At 40.0% G+C, this 17,406-nt stretch overlaps 1 protein-coding gene across 2 annotated transcripts in view; it reads left to right on the forward strand.

Annotated features, from left to right (window-relative positions):
* Nucleotides 1-17,406, forward strand: part of PDE6A (phosphodiesterase 6A) — an 83,196-nt gene that overhangs the window by 50,049 nt on the left and 15,741 nt on the right. Inside the window, exons 9-17 of one of the 2 annotated variants that reach the window (XM_063447332.1) lie at nucleotides 5,748-5,897; nucleotides 7,062-7,205; nucleotides 8,484-8,549; nucleotides 10,990-11,136; nucleotides 13,138-13,245; nucleotides 13,892-14,001; nucleotides 15,160-15,247; nucleotides 15,377-15,477; nucleotides 16,903-17,010. In XM_063447332.1, the coding sequence (XP_063303402.1) occupies nucleotides 5,748-5,897; nucleotides 7,062-7,205; nucleotides 8,484-8,549; nucleotides 10,990-11,136; nucleotides 13,138-13,245; nucleotides 13,892-14,001; nucleotides 15,160-15,247; nucleotides 15,377-15,477; nucleotides 16,903-17,010 (1,022 nt within the window). Of the gene's footprint in view, nucleotides 1-5,747; nucleotides 5,898-6,343; nucleotides 6,494-7,061; nucleotides 7,206-8,483; nucleotides 8,550-10,989; nucleotides 11,137-13,137; nucleotides 13,246-13,891; nucleotides 14,002-15,159; nucleotides 15,248-15,376; nucleotides 15,478-16,902; nucleotides 17,011-17,406 lie in introns of both variants that reach the window. The other variant, XM_063447333.1, reaches the window with a different exon arrangement.

The following is a 17,406-nucleotide window of genomic DNA, read 5'->3' on the forward strand; positions in this document are numbered from 1 at the left end:
GGAGATATCGGGATTTAAACTGAATATACCTAAATGTGAGGTACTTAACATTTCAACCTCACCGACGCAGGTCGACGTACTGAAGCGCCAATTCCCGTTCAATGGTGCCCGAACCACATGCAATACCTGGGCATCGCCCTTAACAGGGATCTGGGAGACATGTACCGGACGAACTACCTACCCTTGCCACAAAAAATACGACGGCATTTACAGACGTGGTCGTACCCATATATTTCGTGGTTCGGCCGTATAGCTATCCTGAAAATGAACATACTGCCCCGGATCCTATACCTCTACCAAACGATACCTCTGGCCCTACCAACAGCGTACTTTCAATCGCTCTGGACCGCTATGATACGATTTGTGTGGAGTGGGGGACAGGCGAGACTCAGACAGGAGATCCTATGCCTGCCACGAGTGTGGGGTGGAACAGCACTTCCGGATCTCCGCAAATACCATCATGCTACAGTGCTACAACGGGTCTTGGAATGGCATACTCATCCAGCACACAAACAATGGATTGAACTAGATAAGAACCACATGGGGTCGTCACTTGTCACTACAGTATGGAACTCGAAGAGACCTCCGACGTCGCCCCAAGACTGCACCTCCACTGTGGCACAAACGCTAAAAACGTGGGACAGCATCAGAAGAATTCCACAGCTGTCTCCAACACCGAGCCCATTGATACAGCTGTCATATAACCCTCAAATAGGAGGTGGGCTACCGCCGACATGTTGGAGTATCTTAGGTGGGGGAGAATCCCTCTCCATCCATAAGATGCTGAATACCACAGGCATAATACCACTACGGGAACTGGTAGACAACGACCAACCGTCCGCAATGCAAATCTTCCGCTACACAACAATTACACACTTCTACCAAACCCTACCGCACAGAGAAGCCCTACATAGAGACCTGACGTGGTTTGAGACACTCTGTGACCAAAGGACCAACCTAGCCAAGTCCACATCCCTCATTTACCAGCACCTCCTTACAGGTCACCTGGAGAACGCGGACACCTTTCACCGACGCTGGGAACGCATCCTGGGTACATCATTCACCGCGACTCAATGGGAAAAGGTCCTGGTCCTACACCACAAATGCTCCTCTAGCTCCAACTATCAGGAAACCAATTATAAGCTTCTATCGTCCTGGTACAGAACTCCCGATAGCCTGCACAGGATCTTCCCAGCAGTACCCGACACATGCTGGAGATGCGGGGAAGGGCGCGGAACGATCCTACATATCTAGTGGGAATACCCACGCATCACGCCATTTTGGGATGAGGTCAAACGACGAACGGAGGAAATACTGGGGTCGGACGGCAGGTTCGATAGAGAGGCAGCTCTCCTACACTCTACAACAGACACCATCGGGGTGTATAGAAGATCTATACTCCGACACCTGTTGAACGCCACCAAGGCTCTGATCCCACTGCACTGGAAGGAAGATGTAACCCCGACGATTGGACTATGGATGGTGGAGGAGATATACAGGGCGGAATCGATCCACGCTTCATTGATAGGTATGGAGGAGAAGCATGTTGAGAGGTGGCGGCCGTGGCTAGCTTACGTGGCAGGACGGGGTGTGGGGGACGGGAGGGGGCGTGGCCCGTGAGGGGTGCCCCTCTACACCCCCCCACATCCAACCGTGCCCCAGGGAGGGTGACGCCTCACTGCACGGAACACCTCGGGTCCGAATCTACCACAGGCACGGCGAGGGTGCTCCTCGAGATCTCCCCCCTCACCCCCTTTTTTTCTCTCTCTCTCTTCCCTATCTCCTTCTGTTTTTGTGTTCTCCTTTCTACACCACTTGCTCTCTTTCCCTGATCCCACGCAAGAGTATGACCTCATTGCCCGTGCACACTAGTCTCACGACACTAGTCAAACGGGAGGGTATGGCAGGCTTGGGCCTCAGGTACTATACGGATGCTCCACTAATTCGTTAATGCCCACTACTATAGACTAAACCAACAGATTTTACCGCCCGCACGACAAAACAGGACCCGTGCGAGGCAATGAGACCCAATGGAAACCCACTATTTATCAGTAATATATGGGACGATGAGTCCTCTCTACGACTTAAACCTTCAGGTTAGCTATACCACAGACGTTATAATGGCCTCTATCCGCCCAGAAGATACTCCTAGGCTATATACAACCATTATGATGACAGGCGAATCTTGACCATATACTACACAGTCACTACCTGGCTCACACAGAGTTGACACACTCACCCCTTAATATACGACCATAAGATGCAGATGTTTGCCTAATTACTACATGTAACATAACGAAGTTAACGACACTGCTACTGTACTACCTTCTGATTGTTAATATTGTTTAGGTTTTCATTTCTTTATAATCATATGGCTGCTCCAGATGTTGCGAGACCTGCGTGTCTCCCATTTTACTATCCTGTCGCACTGTTATACATTTTCGGTGACACAAATAAAAGCTGTTTGAACCAAAAAAAATAAACAAATTTATTGTAAATAGGAATTAAAAGATGACTGTGCAGGTCCCATATGGTGACACACGAAATCACAGTAATGCAGACGCGTTTCAACTCAGTCCGAGTTTTCATCAGTGCATAAAAATCATCCAGCTGCTGTTCCTTTTTAAATTCGCCGCTTCTCTGATTGCTGGTCACGTGAGCGGAAGTTCGGCTGACCGGCGTCTGATGTCACTTCCGGTATTTCGGCGCTCATTTTGTCGGCTTGATTCTGTTCAATTCGTTTGCCCAATTGAAGCAAAAGGCTCCATATTGTAGATGTGCATCTTTTATAAGATGCATACATATGGACAGTAACTTACAATGTAGAAAATGACATAGTTATTTGTACAAATAGCGGCAGTAGTGCAATAATGCATATAAAGGGGAAAATTAATAAATAAAAAAACTTGTAAGCACATAATACATAATGTCAGTTCGACTTAATTCTGTTTAGTTCATTTGCCCAAATGAAGCAAGAGACTCCATGTTAGGAATGGGCATCTTTCATAGCTTACAACAGTGTTTCCCAACCCAGTCCTCAAGGCACACCTACCAGTCCAGGATTTAAGGATTACCCAGTTTTGTCTAAGGTGGCTTACAAGATACATACATATAGACAGTAACCTGTAGTCTAAAAAATGACATAATTGTTTGTGCAAATAGCAACAATAATGTAATAGTGCATACAAAGGTAAAAATGTATTAATAAAAAACACAACATATGGGCACATAATGCATAATGTCCTAAAGGTTTACATCACATTTAAAGTATGTGAGTGCAGCCCATATAGAATAGGATTGGTGAATCAAAAATACCAAAAAGTATAAAAAAAAAGAAGGTTTATATAAGGAATGTACAATGGCACTATATAAAGATCCTCAAGCCAGAGTTACAGGATTTTTGTTTCAATCAAATTGGTTCCCAATTAGAAACGGGACACGACAGGGCTGCCCATTGGCACCCCTTTTATATATTCTTTCTATAGAGCCTTTGGCAGCTGCGATTAGACAGAGTGAGGGTATCAGCGGGTTAATGGTGAACACAAAGGAAAATAGAATTACACTTTATGCAGATGATGTTCTGTTGTCCCTTACGGACCCCATCAGATCTATTCCAGCCACATTCTGTCTCATTAAAGAATATGGAAAAATTTCTGGCTACAAACTAAATATAAAGAAAACCCAAATTCTGACAAAAGGCCTAAGCAGGCCTGGGGAAAATATGCTTAAAAAGGAATTTAATTGTGACTGGGAAGTTAGTAATATAAAGTATTTAGGGGTAAGACTATCTTTGGAATTCAGAGAAATCGGAGAACTTAATTATACAGAAATTGCAACCCAATTTAGGAATACTCTAAAAAATTGGAGGGGGCTAGAATTGTCCTGGTTGGGGAGAATTGAGGCAATAAATTCTTACCTACTCCCTAAATTGACATTTTTATTTGGTAACCTCCCGCTGAGGGTGTCCCCCCAGACGATACGCGGTCTCCAGAAACAAATAACAGATTATATCTGGCAGGATAGGCGACCTAGAGTGTCACTGGAAATCTTACAGAGACACTGGAGTGAAGGGGGAGTATCCTTTCCGGATATACAAAAACTCTATATAAATAATATGGTTGCACACTTATTTAAGTGTGATAACCTTACAACATCAAGACCAATTTGGTTAGAAATTGAAAAATCGGATTTTGGTAATATCGAACCTCTATTTCTTTTGTGGTGCGATAACGAATTTGTAAAAAATATAAAATCTAACAACCCAATGAACAACACAATGATATACATAGTAAAATATCTAAAGAAAAAATATGGTACCAATCATATATCAAGAAATGCCCCATTAACCTGTTTAAAATATTACATAAAAGATATAAATATTCAAGTATGGGAAAACTGCGGAATTGTAAGATTTACGGAACTATTGGAGGACAATAAAATATGGTCATTCCCAATACTACAGTCTAAATATAATCTCCCTCCCAAAGAAATATTTAATTACTTAAGAATAAAATCTTTTATTATGGGAAAGACTTTTTCGGAAACTTCTCCAATAGATCAGTTTACACTATCTCATTATAGGAAAAAAATTGCCTCCAGATTTAATCAATTCATAAGGAGACAAACCCAAATAGACAAAGTGACAGCAATGATTAAATGGGAGCAAGAACTCCATTTTTCTATGCCGGTCGAAAACTGGCTTTTGGGCCTAAAATTAGTTAAAAGACACATACATGGGGTAAACGTACGGGAAGTATACTTTAAACTAGTATATCGATGGTACCTGGTACCAACACGCCTTCACAGATTTCAACCCACACTACTACCAGATTGTTGGAGATGTGGCAGGGAACTAGGCACATTCCCTCATATATGGTGGAACTGTGAGGAGTTGAAACCTATGAAAATAATTTTGTCTGATTTGGTAAATTTTATTTTGAAAGCACAAACTGTTATCACGGCTCAAATGTTCTTGTTTCACTTAGATATGCCAAGGGTCCAGATAAAATTTAAAATCCTAATGATACATATCTTTATGGCAATCAAATTAGTAATGGCTAGAAATTGGAGAACTATGGGTCCGTTAGATTGGCATGATATTTGTATACAAGTGGACTATCAAGGTAGGATGGAAGCTGGCATAGTAACAAATAAAGTTTCCAAAGAGAATTACGACGAGATCTGGGCCCCTTGGAATGGATACTTTAACACTCAAAATTAACCCCCCCTCCCCCCTAAATGTCAATCTCACTAAGGCAAGGTAGTAACCACAAGAGGAAGTGTATGTAGAGTCTTTTGAACGTATTTCTTTGTTTTTTTTTTCTTTTTGTGGACTATGTAACTAGAAAGGATGGTAAAATGAGTGAAAAGGGAAAGTAAAGAGGGAAGTGTATGTATATACTGTATGTATAATATTTAACTTTTGATAGTATATCAAACCTGCTTCCTTTTATTTTTCTCTTTGTAAGCGTGTTAAATGGATATGTATGTAATTTTTTATCTAAAATGAAAAATAAAATATTAATAAATGTTAAAAAAAAAAAAAAAAAGTATAAAAATATATGCTAAAAAATATATGTAGAAAACTATAAAGAAAAAGCTGATATATAAGAAGAAAACAAATGATCATGTAAAAAATATTTACATAAAATTATAAAAAATGAGCCAGCTCAAAATCTAAATTTAAGCCATTGGGGGATAAAGTGTTTAATTCAAATATCCACCTACCTTCGAATGTAAATTCTCAGAAAGGTCCTGTTGATGAATCTGGTTGGATGATTAAAAATGTCCTCTCTATGCCCATTGTTAACAAAAAAGAAGAAATAGTTGGGGTGATGACATTCTACAACAGGAAGGATGGAAAACCCTTTGATGAAATGGATGAAGTGCTCTTTGAAGTAAGTTAACCTTGTCACATCGTAAACCTTTCCTTATAACTAATCCAAGAACATACGGGGGATTCTCCAATTTGTCCAAGCTATTATCAAGAATCAAGAACCATCGCCTTCATATAAATGTATTCATGTCCAATGTAAAGCTAACTACTCTGGCACACTGGACAATTCCAAGGTCGATAAAATTCGAAAGTAGGTGGATATTTGAATTAAACACTTTATCCCCCATATACCTTTTCATCATAAGTTATAGCCCACTTTTTCTGTCATTTTTTTTCCAACTGTAGAAGGTTCAACCAACTCAAATTCCAAAAACGTATCCTTTCCCGTGATGCAAAGTATGTTCTGTTTCCTGTGCAAAGTAACAAAACGTAAACTGCAAAAGTCAAACAATGCATTCTTTTAATACGATATTGCACTTTAACACATTTTGTCATGTTTCTACTCAGAAAGGTCCTGTTGATGAATCTGGTTGGATGATTAAAAATGTCCTCTCTATGCCCATTGTTAACAAAAAAGAAGAAATAGTTGGGGTGACGACATTCTACAACAGGAAGGATGGAAAACCCTTTGATGAAATGGACGAAGTGCTCTTTGAAGTAAGTTAACCTTGTCACATCGTAAACCTTTCCTTATAACTAATCCCAGAAGCTACGGGGGATTCTCCAATTTGGCCAAGCTATTATCAAGAATCAAGAACCATCGCCTTCATATAAATGTATTCATTTCCAATGTAAAGCTAACTACTCTGGCACATTGGACAATTCCAAGGTCGATAAAACTTTATTCCAAGGTGAAAGAAATCTCTAGGGAGCTACAGTACATCTAATTCTTCAAATCTAAGACACATGACACAAATGAAGTAGCTACATGTTTAAGTATGTGAATAGTTATAATAATGATAATAATGTATATAGGCAGAAGGTTATTTTGCATTATCTAAAATCAGCAAAGATGGAAACCACTATGTAACAAAGGGATTTGCACAGGTAAGAGAAATGCAGAAAATATTTTCCCAACCAACTTCCTCTAGGAAAACAGAGGAGATGATTGGCAAAATGTAGCACAGGAAATGCATACTGTATAAAACATCTCACACTGTCATGCTTTGTGTTACTTATCGGAAACACATTCTGACCTTTCCATCACCAACGTTTTATTCTTCAGTCTTTGGCGCAGTTCCTTGGCTGGTCTGTCCTGAATACTGACACCTATGACAAAATGAATAAACTGGAAAACAGGAGGGATATTTACCAAGATATGGTCAGCTATCACGTGAAATGTTCAGACGAGGAACTGCAGATAATCCTGGTATGGAGATCTTCCAAATTATTTTATTTCCCTACTTCATGAAGGAATATAAGTCCCACTTTGACCGACATATATTGTAATTGCAAAAATGTTTAAGCACACGTTGGTTCAGTGCACTGTTCGTAAAAGTCTGTTTTCATAATATAGTTCACCAGAATTAACATTAAGTGGCAATATTAAACTAAAAATAAATTCCATTGCAATGGTGATCATATTTACAAAGGAATGACACATGTTCACAGGCTAGATTTTCTATAGAGAGAGATCTGTTAAATGTATGGAACTGTGGGACCTTTGGCTCAAGTTTACTGCATGGAGGTCCCGTGAGGCTTAGATAAATCATAGAAGCATAGAAACATAGAATGTGACGACAGATAAGAAACATTCGGCCCATCTAGTCTGCCCAATATTTCAAAATACTTTTAATTAGTGCCTGGCCTTATCTTCAAGCCATAAATCAAGCCATTATAATTCATTATTTTTAGGCTTGACGTTGGGTTTATACCTACTCCTATTATGAATGTTTTTAGTCACTTTTGTAACTGCCCACAAGAGATGGGGTGAATGACTGGTCTTTCTTCATTTCCATCTCTCCCCCCTCCCCTTTCTCTCCTTCCCCTTCCTCATTTTTTCTTTCTTTTTATTTTTTCTTATTTGTGCTTTGATTTTATTATTTCATATTTCTAGTCAATGCTGTGTTTTGGGATTTTTTTTAATTATCATTATTATTGCTTTGTTTGGCAAACACTGGTGCATGCATGCCTCTTCACCTTTCTACCCTCTCTTACCAAGTTATTTAAAAAAAATTCATTCTACCCTTTTACCTTGAGCTTGTTTTATATTTTGGTTGTTTACTAAACACTGATTATTATTATTAACATTGACAAAACAAAAAGTAACAAACAGGAAGAACAGTCACATTAAATATCCAATGCGTTTCGGACCTGGGGGTCCTTAGACATAGGAGTACAATTCTTTTACACTGATCCCTTTGTGAGTGCACTTAGCACAGCTCCATGAGCAGGTTGACCTCCACAGAGCACTCATTGACCACAGAATTGCAACATGCCAGTGAGAACTTGGGCCATATCCCAGGAGAAGGTACAGAATATTCACATGCCATGCAGGAGATGTGTATCTGATATAACATAAATATATATTACATATATAACCTGTACATACAAAGTTGTTTATATCCATATGTGTAAATAAAACCAATCTCCCCAAAACATACACTTATTGTGTAACTGCTAACATAGTATACTCAATTTCTCCCAGAAAACAAAGGAGGTGTATGGCCGGAAGCCGGACGAGTGTGAGGAAGAAGAATTGTATGAAATACTGGTAGGTTATAAACATTCAGGCTTTCATAAAGGCTTTTCATGTAATGGCACACAATCAGGGCCGGTGCAAGGATTTTTGGGTACATAGGCGAAGATGCATTTTTCCGCCCCCCCCCTCTAAAATTAACATCTTCCCCTATGTGCCTCCTAACCAGCCCCTCTCTCTTCCCCGCCCCTTAGTGTTCCTCTCCCCTCTCTCCTCTTTTCCCTGTCCCTTGGTTTTTCTCTCCCCTGCCCTCTCTGTCCCTTGGTGCACCCCCCACCCTCTTAGCGGTCACACTCCCCTTCCTGGTGTGCCTCCTACCTGTCTTGTAGCGTTGTGGAGCAGACCCTCTACAGGAGCTTCAGTTTTCTGTACCTGGCTGGACTGACAGGAAGTGCTCTCTCAGTGAGCACCTCCTCTCAGTCTGGCCAGGTACAGGAAACAGAAGCTCCTGTACTGCGCTCCGCTCCGCCACGCTACACTCAGTGGTGTATACACACTAACAGCCACACACACTCAATGACAAACACACAGACGTCACTGACAGACACAGACTCACTGATCTGACACACACTCATTCATTGACAGACACACACTCAATCACAAACATACTCTCACTGATTTGACAGACACTCACAAACACACACTCATACACTGACAAACACACACATTCATACAATCATTCACAGACATGCACAGACACACACAGACCATACACACACTCACACATACACAGACACACACATACACAGACACACACACACTCACAGACAAACACATACACAGACACACACACACAGAAACACTCACAGACAAACACAGACACACACTCACAGACAAACACATACACACAGACACATACACACACTCACACATACACAGCCACACACACTCACAGACAAACACATACAGACACACACTCACAGACAAACACATACACACACACACTGACAAACACATACACACACACACTGACTGACACATACACACACTCACAGACACATACACACACAGACACTCACAGACAAACACATACACAGACACACACTCACAGACAAACACACACTCACACATACACTTTCAGACACACACTCACAGACACACACTCACAAACACATACACAGACACACACACTCAGACAAACACACACTCACACATACACTTTCAGACACACACACTTTCAGACACACACACTCACAGACACTCACACATACACTTTCAGACACACAAATTAATAATAATATCCACCCAGCCTCCCTACCTGGAGAGCTGGTGTGGATGTGTCCCTGGGGTCCAGTGGGGCTTCAGTGCGGCGGGCGGCAGTGTTCTAATGAGAGGCGGCGAGGGAGCTCTAACCTGTCTGCTCTGCTCCCTTGCGGGCTGTCTGCTGTTGCCGGGAGCCGGAATATGACGTCATATTCCGGCTCCCGCAGAATCAGCACACGGCGCGCGAGGGAGCAGAGCAGACAGGTTAGAGCTCCCTCGCCGCCTCTTATTAGAGCGCTGCCGCCCGCCGGGGGTCCAGAAGGTGACCTGGCAGGAGGGAGCGCTTCCCTCCTGCCGGTCACCGAAATCTTGGGCCTCCAGAGCCGGTGCGCCCTAAGGCGGCCGCCTGTGCCGCCTTATGGACGCGCCGGCCCTGCACGCAATTGGAAGGAATGGCACAATAACATACGTTATTTCAGTTTACAACTATAAAAATAGTTCCTTATGTCGAATATAACATGCAATATGTTCGCCAAGTGGTTCTAGAACCCTGGTTTGGGATCCACAATAGGTCCCCATGTCATTTTGAATGGCCACATTAATAGGAATAGACCCATATATTTATCAAGACCTAGGTAATTGCACACAATAAGTAGGTTACATAGTGAAATAATTTTCCTTTGTGGACTCCCCTTTGATCCTAGACAATGAACAAATTATTTTCCAAAATGCCAAACTACCTTTTGATGTTGAGTATTTCCCACTTGTAGAATGGATTAGTTAGATAAGTTTCTGAATGAAGAATGGACCACCAAGCAAATTCGTGTTTATAATTGAGTTCCTTGTTAAGCAAGGTTAAAAACCCTGTGTCATAGGGAAGGAATAAGGTTGCAGAAGCAGTAATACATTTCGTACGGACAATTGGAGTTGGATCATTTAAGTTGTATGTATTTTTATTTCAAACATTTTATTTTAAATACATTTATGTTTACCATTGCACAACTATTAATAAGTGTATTCATCAAAAGCATTAGACTAAAATGATTTCTGGACTTAGTATTTCATCACACAAGATACCTCTGAAAAGTTCCTTCGGTAGAATCCTCATTTATATGCCTTTAACTGATTCATGGACCTAGATCACCTTTGTCCTATAAGTCCTGGTTCGTCAATGAGAACTTAAGTTTGCCATTTTAAAGAACACTTCTATGCATTGAACTAGCATTAACAAATGTTTCTTTCATGTTTGCAGCAAGAAGAACTTCCAGATCCAGACCAGGCTGAGATATATGAATTTCACTTCAGCGATCTGCCTGTTCCAGAACTTTACTTGGTTAAATGTGCTATTCAGATGTACTATGAGCTAGAAGTTGTCGACAAATTCCATATACCGCAAGAGGTATACAAAAATGACAAGCACATTGTAACGTCATATGTTAGGACACTGTAAGCACCTTAACAACAACAGCTCATTGTGGGGCAAATATTATTTAGCTGTTTTTCTCAATTTTCTGTAAAAACAGTTTCAAGTAGTTTATAAAAATAGGGCTCTCTCAGAACACAAACTTGGCTCATCTACTATCGCATGCATCCTGAATATCCTTCAAAAACTGCCAAACATGGACCAAAAGAAACAGGAATTGAGGGGTTCCTGCATTACTATGCCCAGGATAATTGGAGTTACATTCTGGTCTTATATACTGTCCTTATGGACAGAAAAGACAGAGTGCCAACACTGGTGGTGGCATAGCCGAGTTCTTGCACTATGTTAACAACCTCCAAAGTTGGATGACTTTGGGTACCAAAGGCTCTTTGGTAGTAGTTATTGTGTTTAGATTGTTACTTTAACTGCCATCATGTCATAGAGTGTATGGGAGTGTATGGGAGACAGACAAAAAGCACAAACTGAACACTAGTTCATAGGCAGGACTTTAATGTTTGAAAGTGGATCCTATCGAAAGCATATACTCATACTTCCTATCATTGGGAGCTAGGAAATCGTGAGGTGCGACAGCTATGGAGGCATGCCAATGATGCCATTTGCCTCACCAGTGACTCCAGTCCCACCTGGAAAGTGGGCAGGTTTGCCCAAAGAAGGGCATGTCAGATTTAATGGACCCCAGGCTGGGTGACAGCATGACTGGTCAGCTCCACTCGGAGCTAACCATGCTGAGAGCTTTGTGAGGTATTCTGTGCCTGGTTAGGTTCAGCATGGTGTAAGAGCATATAGTGGTGTTCTTTCTAGGGAAGATTCCCTGGTTTGTCCAGATGCAGGACAATGGAGGAAAATATCAAGGAATGATAGGAAATGTCTATACATACTATGTAAATAGTAACCGTGAGTTTTTGGTATTTAATGAAAGCCTCCCAGGTGCTAAAATGAATGACATTGAACAGAGCTAGAACTCATACTAATGACTTTTTGGCTTTCAAATGTCCTTTATTATTTTTAACATGAAATGGAGAAGACCTTTTATAAAGTATATCTGGGCTGTTTGTGACAGTTGTCAAGCCAATACTGTCATGAATATCATAAAATGTGCCGGATATTTTGTAATTTTTTGTTTTTACGTTTGTACTGATAGTGTATTCTCATTATTTTATGTGAATTAAAGGACCACTCTAGTGCCAGGAAAACATACTCGTTTTCCTGGCACTAGAGTGCCCTGAGGGTGCCCCCACCCTCAGGGACCCACTCCCGCCGGGCTCTGGGGGGAGGAAGGGGTTAAACTTACCTCTTTCTCCAGCGCCGGGCGGGGAGCTTTCCTCCTCCTCCTCTTCTTCCTCGCGACGTCATCGGCTGAATGCACATGCGCGGCAGGAGCCGCGCTCGCATTCAGCCGGTCGCATAGGAAAGCATTCATAATGCTTTCCTATGGACGCTTGCGTGCTCTCACTGTGATTTTCACAGTGAGAAGCACGCAAGCGCCTCCAGCGGCTGTCAATGAGACAGCCACTAGAGGATTTGGAGGCTGGCTTAACCCTCAGTATAAACATAGCAGTTTCTCTGAAACTGCTATGTTTATAAAAAAAAAGGGTAAAAGCTAGCTGGACCTGGCACCCAGACCACTTCATTAAGCTGAAGTGGTCTGGGTGCCTAGAGTGGTCCTTTAAGTAAACCAGAAAACAATTAATTTTGAATTATTTAACATGTAAATAAATGAAAAAGTTCACCTATTATTTTATATAAAGTGAATTTTTGAAAATGTGGACATTCAGGGAATATATTTTGTATACTATTGTTGTTGTTTTCTACTCTTATACTAGAGGGTTAGAGGGTTACCCTCTGCCAGGCCTCTGCCTACCAATTCCTTATTATTATTATTATTATTAGCGCTGACCTCTTTTAACTTTCACTTTTTGTATATAACATAATTTTGTAATCTCTGCTTTTATACAGGTATTAGTGCGGTTTATCTTTTCTGTGAGCAAAGGATACAGGAAAATTACTTACCATAACTGGCGGCATGGCTTTAATGTAGGACAAACAATGTTTACTCTACTCATGGTAAGAATACAACGTTATCAACTAAACTAGAAAATGTATGAAATTGGCCTGGGATTTACAGATAATAAGCCTGAATAGCCAATCTGCAAATTGAGTATTTTTTTTTTAGAGTAATTTGGATGTCAAATCACATGAAATGTGAAAGTCATTTAAATAGCATATATTGACTAAGCATGTTTTTAGCTTCCTGAGAGTTTAAAAGTTTGTTAGGATTACAGAGGGGTTGATTGACTTTACAGTGAACATTACAGTGATTCATTTGAAGAACTGTCACCACCCCCCTGAAAAACTTGAAAAACTAAAATCTTTATGAAATCTTTATGAAATACTAATTGTGACTGTGTTGGAATTTTACTGAAATTATACAAGAGATATACTGAGACAAAATTGGGAATACTTTGTCTCTGTACATTTGATTGACTTTCTGAGCTACCGCTGTCTAGCTCTGTCTCACAGGATCCTCCTAAGACCTCAATGCTGTACTGTGATCTAATGTATATTAAGCAGCATTGTTGTAAATTATTTTTATTTTTAAGACATATGGAGAGCAGATCCACACTCTGGTAAAGGTATTTGTCCAAGTGTCATTAAAAAATAAATAAAATAAAAAAACAATGGAAAAATGACTTGCATCTTCTTTTTCTAGACAGGAAAGCTCAAACGCTATTACACAGATCTGGAAGCCATGGCAATGGTGACTGCAGCCTTCTGCCATGATATTGACCACAGGGGCACTAATAACCTGTACCAGATGAAGTAAGTACCACTTCATATATCACGCAGCTTGTATTTTGTTCAATGCTACCTACCACCAATATATCTCCCATGACTATAATAGCCTTAAATAGGCAGCAGTCACTATAATTATATAGGAATAGTGATCCTGGCTGCTGCTGGTCCATCACAGCATGTATATAAACACAGAGTTTCTTTCTTTTTTTTTGTTTTGTTTTTTGTTTTTTATGTTAATGATTTAATGTGTGAGTTAAACCGTGCGTTCAGCGTCATTCTCATACCATTAGCATGTTTAACATTGGACACTTGGCGTTTGCGTCCTTAATTGACGCAAGTATGTGCCTTCCCAGTGCCTCATTTTGATGCAGTGGACACGTCCTTTCAGCATCATTTGGCATAACTGGTTTCGATCGTTATAAGATCTGACACAATGATAAGGTCCTTATGGTTATAATCTAGTGCTTGTTTTGATTCCGGTCTCCTTCTTGTCTTCCTGTTACGAGCTAACAAGCTAGTTACAAGTTACAATATAACTTATTATTATTATTGCAATTTATATAGTACCAACAGATTCCGCAGCGCTTTACAATATTATTAGAGGTGGGATTTAACAATAAAGAGGACAATTACATAAAACTTACAGGAACGTTAGGTTGAAGAGGACCCTGCTCAAACTAGCTTACAGTCTATAGGAGGTGGGGTATAGAACACATTAGGACAGGAAATAGCAATCAAATAAGGTGGGAGTGAAGCAGAGCTGGAGGAGCGAGTAGAGTGCTGCCCTTTAGAAGAGAGAAAGAGACAGGTATGTGAGGTAGAGGTTACTCTGGGAGGCCATAAGCTTTCCTAAAGAGGTGGGTTTTAATGCACTTCTTAAACGATTGAAGACTAAGGGAGAGTCAGTGTGTTTAATGAATATTAAACTGCATGCCCTGATTTGTCTAACTCTGGTATCTTGACCTAGGCTTGTCTATTGTTTTCTTAGTATGTCACACCTTGCCATGTCCTTCGTTCATGTTAAGCCCAGTGACTCTAAGGTCTGATAATTCTTTCTGCCATTTTTTTTAAATATCTGCAGTTAGGGATTCACATACTTACCTAGCATGAAGCCTGGCGATAAGACGCTTTGAAATAATCAATAAAAGCGTATCTGTAAATATTAATGTTTTTTCCACACAGGTCCGGTCATCCACTAGCAAAACTTCACGGATCATCTATCTTAGAAAGGCATCACTTGGAATTTAGCAAAACATTACTGAAAGATGAGGTACTGTATCCAAACAGTGCTTACTGACTTGCTTTTAACATTGTTAGAAAGATAAAGTTGTTGTTTTATTATCAGTTTGGAATCTGTTACTTCTACGTCATAATGATATTTCATGATCTTTTTTCATAGACAATAAATATCTATCAGAACCTGAACAGAAGGCAGTATGATCACGCAATCCATATGATGGACATTGCAATCATTGCAACAGATTTAGCTTTGTATTTCAAGTAAGTATTGATCGACCGCTAGAACATTTTGTGTTAATCAGTCAGGCCGTAGCTCATGTGACAATAGTTCACCTGTGTTTAGAACTATTTTCCTGCATAGAAGACCATCTTTAATTTACTTTTTCATCAATGTGTTCTGCTTTCAACAGCACTTTAGTTCTGCTACCAGTTCATAGCCATTGTAAATTGCTTAGCAAACTAACTACTTAGTTCGAGTAAGAAAATCTCTTAATTTATTTTTATTTTTGTCCTCTGAACAAATCACTTCTAAAAGATAACAAACTTTAGGAGGCATTTTCATACTTAAGGTTACATTCTATAAATTATAAAAAGGAGGACACAGACACCATAACCACTATATGCCATGGGTGCTGTCTTATGGTCTTGTGTCAAGACAGTATTGAATAGTTAGACACAAACTAAGGCTTTTTGGGCCCCAAACTCGTTCTCAACATATTTCTATTGCAGAGGTAACACATCTACCTTATCAGTATCGTTTTTGTTATCGTTTGGTCAGCATTCATTGCCTGTGCTATTTGTCATTGCTTAGATACAAAAAAAAAATATTTCATCTCCATTAGTATTCCATTAGTACTCAAGAAATGAATATCGCCAAACGAGCTCATATTCCAGGCATATAAACGTAACCAAATGACACATTCCACCATATGTGTTTTGGTCCTTGTGTTCCCCTACTTATTGGTTGCTATATAAAATGACACGTAGGGAGGGTGGGCAGTAGCATATTAATGGAGTGTGGGGGGCACACTGAACTATTTCCTGGCTCTGCACTGCTCCATATATAGCGCAGCCGAGCAGGACTGCGAAAGAGAGTTTCACAATCAACTGCCCAGTCTGTCAAAGTTGCTTGGCATACTAAGAGAGCTATGAGTAGAAAAGGCATATCTGCACTCCCTTTACTTAACTCTAATGCTATTTACTGAAATAAAACTACCTTTTCTTCAGTACTGCTCAGCCACACTGCAGTCATGGTAGGAGACATTCGCAAGGGATAGAGGGTGGACAAGTTCATAGAGGTGAACAAACAGGGGATGGGAGAATTTTGGGTTTGACAAACTGAAAACGTCCCAGAGTTGAGAATGAGGGGGTGGACTGACAGGTAATGGGGGGGGAGGGGGGGAGGGTGTTCAGACTGAAAGTACTATGGGGTGGACAAACAGAGAAAGAGGGAAAGACATACAGAAATGGAAACCAAGGTTCTAAAATTTTTTAAGATGGGGAGCCCTCATTATTGGTTCTTATTGTGTTTTGGACCCTTTGCTTCTTATTTCAATAGAATACAATGTTCCTGGTATTCTTGCCTCTCTATATTTGAATTAGTCTCACATTTCCACCAGTGGAACTGATAACTAAATTCTGATTCTACATTTCACATTCATAAGTCTACCTTTCTCTGGCACACAGGAAAAGGGCCATGTTTCAGAAAATAGTTGACCAGTCGAAAACATATGAAAGCGAGAAAGCATGGACGGACTATATGATGCTGGAACAGACTCGAAAAGAAATAGTCATGTAAGTTCCATTAGAACAGACATTTCCTCTATATGCGTTCCATTTCATCTTGATATGACGCGCAATTATAATTTTGATTTATAATAGTTTAATGTGCATGATAGCAAAGTGTATTTGTTTTTCTAAATATATTTCAAAATAAAATTTGAACAATTATATGTGCACTTTATGATTTCCATGTACAATACTTGACGTATATTATTCCTAATTTGGTACCGTCTATCTTAACATAATGCAAGAAAGAAATATCATTAAATTATATTTATGTGTTTTGTATATTTTGTAAGTATGTTAGTGTAACACAAGCCAGCATTAACGCACATATAAATGTCAAGTTTATACATCTTGTGAGATTTGACATTCTATTTCCTATGTAAGGAATTAAATAGCTTTCTT

The sequence above is a fragment of the Pelobates fuscus genome, chromosome 3 (genome assembly GCF_036172605.1).
Source record: "Pelobates fuscus isolate aPelFus1 chromosome 3, aPelFus1.pri, whole genome shotgun sequence".
In the NCBI taxonomy this organism is placed as follows: Eukaryota; Metazoa; Chordata; class Amphibia; order Anura; family Pelobatidae; genus Pelobates; species Pelobates fuscus.